Genomic DNA, 11,277 nt, shown 5'->3' with positions numbered 1-11,277 from the left:
TAAGCTAAAAGAGGAAAGGAAAGGGGTGGGGGACAGAAAAGCCCGGCTCTGTGTGTGTGAAGTGTATTTGGTGAGGCACGAACAAGAAAGATGCATAAGGTTGCTTTTGCCCTTGGCCAGGGACAGTTATTTGCATTGCTTTGGACTCCGTTACCACCCCAGGGGTGAGTGAGAAGAAATGTGTCATCCTCTGGTATTGCCACCATGTTTTTCTGCATCAGCAGAGCAAAAGCAAAGCCCTGGAGCAAACCAAGCACCTGGAGTGGGGACAATGGTGTCACCAAGCATTTGGCTCATCTTCTGTGGCAGCTGAAGCAAGAAGAGGCACCACAGTGGTCTCCTCACGGTGAGGGAAGCATGGAGTCCTGCAGGAAGGCACTGTTTGCAGGGGTAGGCAGGTCCAGAGATGCTAATTCTCAAATTTTGCGTAAGGGTTCTCTTCCTTGAACAGGCCTAGAAGAGAAAAGAGATCCATTCAGACAGCAGCAGCTGCACAAGTCATGACCAACAGGAAACCTAGTTCTTGGTACCAACTCTTTGTCATTCGCACTTCATCCAGCCTCCTGTCCTGCAGTCCTTCCAGAAGGCCTGCTCTTACTCAAGCTGTGCATGCAGTCAGCACTATTTCACTGTCCTCCTCTGAACAGGAGGAGAAACCCATTAAGAAGCTCAACCTGATGAGTTTCCCAGGCTCTGCATAGGTGGACTTTAGTCCAGGTAAAACAGCATGACTGATCTTCCAGAGCATCCCTACTGCATGCTCCTTCTGCTGGACTGGACTTGAAAAGCAGAAAGCCCAAACCCAAATGAAATTAAAACTGTTCTCAGACTGCTCCTACATCCAGAGAGCAGAGCAAGGGTATGGGGCTGTCTTCTGGGCCAGTGACAAGCCACCATGCCACTGTTGGCTGCTTTCCCAGCCCCAGCCCAACACTTGAGAAGGAACAGCAAGAAAAGATGAGAATGCAGACTCCACAGTCAAACGGCAACAAGACAGAGCCCTGGCAGGGCAAGACAGTCCTGGAGCACAGCTCTTCCAGAAGGTGCTTCCCCCACCCAGTGCTCCTTCGAGCACAGCTTGCCTGCTCTTCCTCCCCTGGAGAAGCCATCCCAGCCAGAGGTCCCTGCATCTCCTGCCCAAACTGGACCTGCTGCAGGTAGCAGCTGCAGGCAGAAGAAGGGTCTCCAGCTTTCCCTACAGCCTCCTCAATACCAGAGACCACCATGCTTGGTGTGCATGAACCAAACTGCTCCACAACCACCCTGGGAGAGCCCCTGGCAGCCCCAACGGCCAGGCAGAAGAGACATCTCCACTGGCTTCAAGTGACTGCCTGCTCCCCACCTCCTTCCAGGCTGCTGTCCCCCTCAGGTAGGTCCCCACCTGCCCTGGGGCCATAGGACTCACCTGAAGGACAGTCCAGCTGCGGGAGGGAGGCTGCGCACTCCCAGAACCCAGGGGAAAGAGCCACCTCTCCAGGAACCATGGCTGGCACACAGGACTGGCTCCATGGTTGGGCTGGTGCCTGCTCTGTGCCTCTGCAGCTGTGGGCACCTGCAGAGTCCCCCACCGCAGGCAGCCGGCACCCAGTCTCCCACCCCAGGCAGCCGGCTTCCCAGCCGCTCGGTGACCGCAGGGGTGCCAGAGGGCCATGCCTGAAGGGCAGCAGCATTACAGCTGATGCTGTGTTTACCAACTTCTGCTTCTCCCCTCCAGTCAAGCCCCAGCAGCTTCTCTGATGTGGCAAGTTTGGGGGACACAGGTCCCAGGAAGTGTAAAACACTCCTCCTTCCCTGCCCAAGAGGGGCAGCACTTGTGTGGGGTCACATGCCATGACCCAAACATGTCTACACTTGCTCTCAAAGGGCAGAAGAGCAATTCACTGAGACTGGGGAAGTAGAGACTGTTTTCCCTGCTGGCCATATCTCCTCTGCAGCTGTAACCACAGCAAGGAACACACTTTCTGAGGCTGCTTGATCTAATGTTTAGTTTGAATCGCACACATCAGCACTGTACCATATTTTCTTCGGATTTCATCATGCCGTGACTTCATCTCTGCTCTCCTGCAAGAAGCAAACAGAAAAACACGAGTCAGTGACTGGAGATACAAAACCAAGCAAGAGGAGCTACAGTTCCTTGCTTCTTCCCAACCCAAGGAGCTCCAGGCTGCCAGGTTTGCTCAGCCCTGCTCCGCCCACCTCCCAGAGGCAGAGGAGACCACCAGAGCCCACGCACGTCAACAGCCCTTGGCAAGTCAGATACACAACACCACTGTGATGCTGCATCCATGAGTCACCCCAGAAAGACGTTGCTTGTGAGGGTTATGTTCATGCTGAGGCTGAAGCAGCCACTGGCTACACATGTCGAGCTCCACGTGCCTCCTGGCATCATGTTTGATGGTACAGACAGGAGCCAAACTGTTCTGCAGCCTGAGGCAGTGCAGCTCGCTCACAGGGGTGCGGGGGCTGTGGGGTGAGCTCACCTCTCCTCCTGCCGCACCCGTCTCCTCTCCCGCTCCCTGGCCGCTCTCTCATCATCCTTGTCTGGCCTGACAGACAAAAGAGCCTGTTAGCATTGCTCAGCACTCAGTTCTGCAACAGCATGTGGTTGCATCTGAGCTACTCTGAGAAAACAAGGAACCCCTCCGATACTTGCTTTTTGCTCTTTTTCTTACAGCAGCAGCAGCAGCAGACCCCCAACATGATAAGGATCGTTCCTCCCACCACAGACATCGCAATGATCAAGGCTTCAAAGTTCACTAAAGGATTTGACAAAACGCATTTAGCACACAAATACATGGCTGCCTGGAGTTACAATATTTGCAAGCATACAGCTACTGTCACCAGCAGCTTCAGTCATGGGCTGGAGACACATTAACAGCCTGGGAAAGCAAGGTGGACATTTATCTACAGGTATAACAAGTGTTGGCACCAGCTCATACACACCAATAGAGTATATGTAGCTGCTAACTACTGTGCTCAGTTACTGGCTATGAAGAAAGGCAAGAACGCACTCAGGTCAAACTCCTCTGTCAGAAACAGGAGCAAAGCAGTCTTAATCACTAATCCAGGGTTTAGTAAGTAACTAAACTAGTAACCCATCAAGGGGAAAAACTGGAGGCTTCAGTGCTGACGATTAACCTCCAACAGGGAGGCCACAGCTGGCATTGGAGTTACTGCTCACAGAAGCCAACCTCAGAGGTCATCTAAGATGAGATGACAGTGGACCTAGAGGCACTTTTGGGTGCCTGGAGTCCTTGGGTGAGAGACAGAGTGAGACAAGATCCACTGGGATTTGCTGGCTTGGGGCCAGCAGTGCTGCTAAAGCACTCAAAGGCTGAGGGCTGCTCCACACACTACACCACTACATCCCCCTGCGGCTCTGGGGATCTGCCTGCCCATGCACAGCACAAAACCCGCTGGGACATGGTGGTGAAGAAGCAGCTTTGAGCCCTGGCCCCAGGGAGGCAATCATCCTACTCTGCTCCCACAGTAACAGTGGTAGAGATGTCAGCCAAAAGGGACATATCTAGACATCACCTGAAATCCTTTGCAACAAAGAAGGTTTTCTTCCAAGTATGATTCAGACTGTTCAGAGAATCGGGCCTGTGGAAATATTTGTTTAGGAGCCACTTCACACAAGTTACAGAAATCCCGGAGCACTCGAGCCTGCTCAGAGCACTTCTGATCCCCTTTTCTCACACAGCTCAGACTGCAAGCCCAGCAGAAAGCCTGAGCACTGTATGTGGTGCATTTCAGAAGATGTCTGCCTGTCCCCTTGCTGCAGGGACTCAGTGCTAGCAGGCTTATCCAGGTGCTCCAAAGCTGAGCTGACTCCACCACTGAAGTCACTTCAACACCTCCAGCTCCTGCTCCCAGCTCAGAGCTTCATTGCTGCCAATAACTGTGCCATCTGCCTCTCAAATCGTATTGCATCCCTACCCAGGCTACCATGGCAAACACGGTGCAAGGAATGTGGTTCCAGATACTGACTGCAGACAGCTGCCATGGCCTAGCAGGTCACCAGTGAGACCAGAAGTCAGCAAGCCACCAGCTCAGACACTTGGTTTGTCCCTGCAGGTGAGCTCACACAGCTTCTCCAGCAGTCACCCAGCAGCAGCGAGGTCTACGGGTCCATGGTCCTGGGAAGACTTTGAAAAAGACAGTATGTGAAATCTGTCCACAGCACTGTCTTGCCTCAGAGCAATGCGAAGCTTCCCCCAGCTGGCTGCACTGCAACAGACCCATGGAGTCATGTAGGGGACAGCCCCAAAGCCAAGGATCAGAAGTCAGCCCAGTGTGGGAGAGACAAACCCAAAACAGGCTCAAAAGGGAGTTTCTCCACCAGCACAGATCTGTAGTAGTGCTTCTGAAACCTTGGCTTTCTGGGCAAGCCTGGGGTTCACATCACCCCTTCCCACAGAGAGAGGTCCACAGCAGAGCACCAGCTACTCCTCCACCTGATGATAAAGGCTTAAGTCACACACACTAAAAATGCAGACTCATTTAAGAGCTAATCTCCCACAGGACTAATCTCCTCTAAAGCCAGTTTTGCAGGCTAAGGAATGCGTTCTTCTATAATGAAACCTTTTGTGAAACTACTCACATAAAAACTAGTATTTCAAGGTCTTACACAAGTTTCAGAGAACCATACTGTAGCACTCACAAAGAGGAGATTCTTCCTCCACAAGGAATGGGAGTGTTTTAACTCTCATGTGCGTAGAGGAGAGCCCAGCCTCAAGCACAATAGATGACAGGTGACCACAATTCAACTCCGAGTTACTCATCAAGGGGATAGGTGAGAGAAACCAAGCCCCAGATTGCTTCCTAGCTGTCCCAGCCCTCAAAACCTGGGTTCTGTCTCTGCACAAGCATGCCCACCAAGCTTGGCCCAAGCAAGACATTGATCTCTCCAGAAACCCCACCAGGAAACAGAGCACCAAGGAGGAAAGGCAGCCAACAATCAGCTGTCAGCCAGAAAAAGCTCCTGGGGGAGACCTGGCTGCAGGCAGCCAGCTGCAGCACAGCTTCTGCAGTGCTAGTTTTGGAAGAGGGTATTTTCTCAGGTGTAAGAGCCGAGCAGGACTGCTGCATGCTCAGCACTAGAAGCAGCCCACACAGACCTCCAGAGAGGTCATCTCACTCCTGGTTCCAAGAGTGCCTGTGAATTTTAAAAGCCTTACTGGGACAGCAGCCATTCCGCTAAAGGTGAAGAGCCAGAAGCCATGCAAGGAACGATGCACGGGATGTGGAGGAAAGAGCTGCAAAGAGTCAGAGGCTGTTGTGCACGCTCTGAGCACCGAGAAGGCTGGCACAGGCAGCTGCCCGCAGAGCGCCCTCCACTCTTGTTCCTAGGTGCTGGCCACACGTGGAAGCCTCCACCACACTAAAGCACAAGAAATATATTTAGAGCAGCTAAAGCCCCACAGGTCCTTCTTGCCAGAAGGCAGGGACTGCTCACACTCTGCTTTCTCACCCACACTTCAGGAAGTTTGGAGGACCCTGACTGACTTCAGCACGTCATTGCTACACCAGCAGCAAGGCAGGGAGGCAAGGAAAACCTCCCATTACCCCTAGTGTGAGCGACAGTCAGTGCCGGTTAGCAGCAAGCACTAAGCGCACTCACCGCTCGAGCACGATCCACTTACCCCAGCAGACTCCCCAGCGCGCAGAGCGGAGCTCACAGAGGTCAGCCGGGGGGAGGACTCTTCGGACAGGGTACTCCACGCACCTTCCACTGCTGGCACACCACAGGCACTGGGACACGGGAACCAGGCAGCACAGCATTACTGGTGCATGGCAGTGCTGCCAAGTTAGCCACACTCTGCTTTGTTAGCCACAGCAACAGGGCCACTGCCACCTGCTCCCTAGGGCCAGGGACCACCCAGGAGCAGTGGGATGCTCAGGAGTAACCATTGTGTTCAGTCAGCACAGGATGCATCGGGCTTGCCTGAACCAGGAGAGGCAGGTGAGGGGAGTGCAGATTTCTAGAGCAAGTAAAGATGCTGAGAACCCCGCTCCTGGCTTGCATGATGGTAGCAACCACCAAATCTTTCCTGTTTATTCCATGCAGTGTTTTTGGGAGAAGAAGAAAGCCTTTGAGACAAGACACTCACAGATCTGATGAGCAGGAAAGGTCTGTGTGTGCCCTCACTAGTCTTTCCCAGCCAGACTACCTGCAGCAGCTTTGCACCCTCCTCTCCTGGTGGCTCCAACCCCCCCAATACCAGCACTTGGCTGGGTTTGGTCAAACTGGTTCTGGCTAAGTCAGCTGTGAGATCTGACTCAAGTTCAAGTTTGCTGATATCAGAGATAAGGCAGTGGAGGTTGGCAGCACCCAGGTACGCATCCCGCATCCCCTCAGTGCCACAGCACCCACAGGCTGGTGGAGGACCAGCCAGTCCAGCCGTCTCAGCTCCTTCACCATGCGTGTCCCTGACAGCATCTGTCATCCATGAGAAGGGGCTCCATTACTCAACTCAAAAAGCATACACCAAAACCCAGGCGGTTTCTAGCAACCTCTTCCCGGAGCACTGAGGGGTGTTTGCACTCCCACCATCATGGGTGGGTGGCATTTGCAGCATGTTCAGGTCAAGGACAGGGGAGCAGCCCCCCTTCCAGGAGGGAAACTGCTCCGTGACAGCCCTGCAAAGCCCACGCTGCATTTTCAGGCATCGTGAGAGGTTGGGAGCTCTACTGCTGCTACTTACGGTGACATTTTTCAGACACTCCTCACAGCTCCTGTTTGTGTACTGGCGACAACCTACAGGAAGGAAAAAAAGACACCTCAGTACTTTGCGGAGAGGCTCAGTGGCCTAAAACCCCGGGCTCCTCTGGGCCTGCTCCTGCCCACTGCTCTGCCTGTGCCGGGGGGGCGGTCACTCCCATCAGGCCAGCAGCAATGCAGCCTAACACTGCTGCAAGAGCTGCCAGCTTCAAAATACACCCAGTGTCATGGTGAGAGGCCCAAATGCAAGTGGAAGTCATCTGCCTTGCGCATGCTGACCCAAAGCCCCGAGCTGTGAGTTCCTCTTCCTGGGTCTTATTTCCCTAAAAGCCTGAGCATCCACTGGGGCCAGCTGGCAGAGGACAGCTAGGGTCAGTCCAGAGGGACCCTGCGAGGACAAGCACTGGGCAGGAGGTGCAGTCCCATATCACCAGATGACATAGCAGCTCAAGCAAACAAGCCCCAGACACGGAAGTTACTACCAGGAAAAGCAGAAGCAGAGGAGCACAAGGAGGGGACACACAGCTATAGTCCCCGCAGGAACCTGTACACTCCCACAGCACGAGGGCCGTACCCTGCCCCAGCCAATTCATCCAAACCCTCCTTCAGCAGGAAACGCTCCAGGTGATGGGAGCGGCACTGCAGCTGAAATCTGCCCCCACTTTCAGAAGCCATTTCCACCCCCATTTGACAGAGGAGGACCGCTGCTCTATAGACATGAGTGTCCCTCAGCACCGGTGGGGTGACACATCCCCAGGGGATGCATGTCAGCTGGGCATGGGGAACGGATCAGGAGAAGGTGGCCCAGTCCAGCTGCCTTCCTGGGCTTGCCTGCAGCCCCCAGCAGCACTAGCTCTTCGGGAAAGTCTTCCTACAGGATACTCACCTGGCATTTCACTGGTATGCTCCCCCAGATCCTCAGGAAGGGTGGTTTGCCAGCCCTTAAGGATCTGCCATTTAAACCTCACCCCTTGCCTAAGGAGTCTAAGCATCAGCCTGTTTGTGGTTTTAAAAAAAACACACAAACAAACCGATCTGCCTGACTACTCAGTAACTGGTGGAAGAAGGATCACTGATTTGCAGCACCTTAATCGGGGAAAAATAAATAAAAATCAATCCCAGAAGTGAGTGTGGAAAACAAGCATAAGCAGCAAAGCTGCATTTTCTCTCTCCAGCTGGCAAGAACGCTCAGCTGTGACCCACTGTCAACAGTCACATGCCCTGCACAGCCCTCCAAACAACTGGGCAATTTATTAACATAGCTCAGATAAGGGTGTTTACACACCACCCAGAGAGGCCGAGATTGCAGATTTTAAACACTCTAGGAAGCTGCGTCTTCCCTGTTTCTCCAGCTGAGGCTGGAAAAGCATCACGGCGCCCGTGCTGCCCGTGAGACTGTTTGCTTACAAGGAGTCACGGAAGAGCCCTCTCGTACCACAGGAGGCCATCAGCAGGCAAGAGGAGAGCCTGCGGTTTTAACCGGTCTTCCTACTGAGACACTCTGCTTTCCCCCCAGGGTGTCCCCTCTCCTGGCACGCCCAGCTGGGGTTCATTCTCCAAGCCATTAAGTCAAAGCCACACTCTTACAGCTGTACAGGAACAGGCCATTTCCAGGACCTTGCAGCCCTTCAGATTTGGGGTTTTGTCTGAACGCCCGCTCTCAGGGGACCAGCTCACTCTCACAGGACAGCACAGGAAGCACCACAGACCTCGGGGACAGAGGTGGGAGCGCAGCTCTTGCCATGCTAGAAGCCTCCTGAATGATGCTCTTCCCACTTGGCTATAAGAGAAGCGAAGTGAATGGCTTGGGGCAGAAGGAAGACAGGAAACACATGCTGGTCCTCACTCTCCTCCCAACCGGAGCCACCATACAGCCATCAGAGAGCTGGTCATCACATGGAGATCAAGTTCCTCGCTCAGAAGCATGGGGAGACTTGGGACACCCCTAAAAGGAGGCTGTCCGCACCCTTTGCTAGAGCTTCTCCTCTACCTGGCAGGGCACCCACAGGGCTATGCCACATCCTCCATCCACCAAGGAGAAGCAGTTGGCCACCCGCTGCTCCTCACCCGCATCTGGCAGTGCCCACCTTCTCCCTGGTGTGACACCCTCAGCCTGAGGCTCCCCCAGACAGTCTCCCCTGCACAGCCATCAGCGGGGCCTGGCTGCCCAGCAAGTCCCCGCTGCCCAGGACAGGTACCCAACGCCCGCCTGAGACCTGGCCGTGCCGACAGTGTCACTAAACGCAGTTACGTTGAGGTGGCAGCTGGAAAAGCAGCCAGAAAAGCCTCTCTTCCTGCATCCCATCCTCCAGATCCCAGAGGGACGCACCGGGTACCCCGTCCTGCACGGACAGGATCGCAACCTGCTGAGCTCCCAGCAAGGATGGGACCTGCCCTCCCTGCTCCCACTGCCCAACCCCATCCCGAGGGGCCACAGGGCCCTGGCCAGTGGCCGCCCCGTGCCCAGCGCACACCCACGGGGCAACCACTGCTCCACACACCAGGCGTCCCACAAAAGCGGAGTCCAAAGTAACAGCAAGGCCATGCTTTCCGAGGGCTCTGCGAGGAGCACTTGCTGCCAGGCCTCCATCCTCATCCCCATTCCCTGCAGCGCGGGAGCCCCCAGCAAGGCCGAGGCCGCCGGGCTCAGCCGCCCACGGGGCTCCGAGCCCCCGGGGGTGCCACGGTGCCGGGACGGGCACGCACGCTCCCCCCATTTCCCCGGGGGGCCGCGCTTACCTCCCGCCGCGTCCTGCGCGGCGGCGGCGGGCAGCAGCGCCAGGGCCAGCGCGGCGCAGAGCGGCAGCGGCGGCACCATGGCGGAACCGGGCGGCGCCATGACGGAACCGGGCGGGCGCCGCCGCCTATGTAGGGCCGAGCGCGGGGGCGGGCCGGGGCCCCGCCCCGGGGACGGGGCGCAGCGGGGCGGCGGCCGCCGGGCACCGGCCGGAGGAGGCGGAAGAGACCCGGGGCCGCAGCGGGCCGGTGCGGTGGCGGGGGGAGCCCGTCCGCCCCGGGGCTGCCGGACCCGCCGGCGTGGTGGAGTTTTACTGGCGACGCTGGTGGCGGTCGGGCTGAGGTAAAACAGGCGAAGGCACAGCCCGGCCCTGTTCGCAGAAGGACTTTGCCGCTGGGAAGCTTAGAGCTGCCCGTGGCGGGTAAAGGACAGCTTTGTCCCGGGGACAGCCGCGGTAGCGCCAGCACCCCCCCCGGCAGGTCTTTGGAGCCCTCCCAGCACCGTCCGGGGTCACAGACCAGTAACTCTGGCACGAGGGACCCCAGGGAGGCCGGGGTCAACGCACGAGCAGTGGGAACGCTGCAGGAAGAGAGCGGCTTTGCTGCAAAGTTTTGCTCGGGCGGGCAGCTGGTAGCGGGGGTGTTAGCGATTACTCGGGTCGTGTCGTACCCGGACGCTTGAAGGGTACAAGAACCCCGTGTAAAAGCACGTTCGGGTGCCCCGATTTGGCTGGGACGCCTCATGCCCGGGAATAAATATTTACCCTTGTGATTCTACGCGTTGCGTCCCAGCCTCTCGCCGCGGTCGGCACGGGCCAGGTGCGACGTTTCATGATACTCGGGGTGCCAGAGTCTCCCTCCTGGGCAAAGCAAGAAGCCTGCGGGCCTCAAGCCCACGTGTTCAACGTTTGAGACGTGAGAAGCCGCGTCAATATAAACAGGGATTTTCACACGCTGTAGGCCAAGAACACAGCTGAGTGCTTTCCTGTGCTGGAGGCAAAGAGCTCCACGCCGCTCGATTCATGCCCAGCGATGCAGACAGCCCAAAAGAAATCGGTGTCCGACTGCTACTGCGACGAGGGTTGCGATGCTGCCTGCGCGGGGCTGCTCTGGGACCTGGTTTTACCCCAGATCCCTCGGGAACAGAGTAAGAGTATCACTACATGCACGTGAGCTTCTTGGCAGCAGCAGGACAAAACTGCTATTCCCACAAGTGCACCCGCCAGCTTGCAATCCTGGGCCGGGCCCCGTGGGCACCGCAGGCAGCCGTATCCCCGCTGGCTGCTGCGTCCCTGCAGCAATGGCTGAAGCCACCGTCCCTTAAAGCTGGGTGGGCATCGTAAAGGTACGCTCGGGCCAGGCTAATTCAGAACAAGACCAAGCTTTCTCAGGCAGACACATGGCTGCAAACCCCCAGAGAGCATCATGCCCTGGCACCGTCAGGCAATACCTGTCGTGACCCTGAAACACACCTTGCCACCCTCGAGGTGCAGGCAGGAGCAGGCAGCCTGGCATAGGCAGCAGGACGGGCAGACACAAGCTACCCCCGCACCGGTGCCGCGGCTGGGCACATCCTTGGGATCCCGTGGAGGGACTAAGCACTGCGCAGCTGTTTCCCTGTGGGAAAGCCATCCGACTTCGTGGCTGACTGATTTTGGCCATGGGGCAGGCATTGGGCAGCGTGAAGGAGCCCGTGGGTGGGAGGCAGGAGGCAGTGCCAGAGATGCGCTGCAGAGCTGAGCGTGGGTGCCGAGGGCAGAGCTCTGGCTTGGTGAATAACTGACTCCCCGGCGTGGAGGCAGCTCGGGGAGAAGCAA

The 11,277-nt window shown here is 56.6% G+C and overlaps 1 protein-coding gene across 1 annotated transcript; it reads right to left on the bottom strand.

Annotated features, from left to right (window-relative positions):
- Nucleotides 1-409: 409 nt before the first annotated feature.
- PTTG1IP (PTTG1 interacting protein) lies at nucleotides 410-9,542 on the bottom strand (the record flags this gene model as incomplete). Its single annotated transcript, XM_082003639.1, has 7 exons — nucleotides 410-453; nucleotides 2,015-2,061; nucleotides 2,481-2,545; nucleotides 2,650-2,756; nucleotides 5,646-5,754; nucleotides 6,708-6,760; nucleotides 9,464-9,542. The coding sequence occupies 7 exons, from the start codon at nucleotides 9,540-9,542 to the stop codon at nucleotides 410-412; spliced, it is 504 nt and encodes a 167-aa protein (XP_081859765.1).
- Between the last annotated feature and the right edge of the window lie 1,735 nt (nucleotides 9,543-11,277).

This window comes from Phaethon aethereus (genome assembly GCF_964289735.1).
Source record: "Phaethon aethereus genome assembly, chromosome: 9".
NCBI lineage: Eukaryota > Metazoa > Chordata > Aves > Phaethontiformes > Phaethontidae > Phaethon > Phaethon aethereus.
This window is presented reverse-complemented; position numbering and strand designations above follow the sequence as displayed.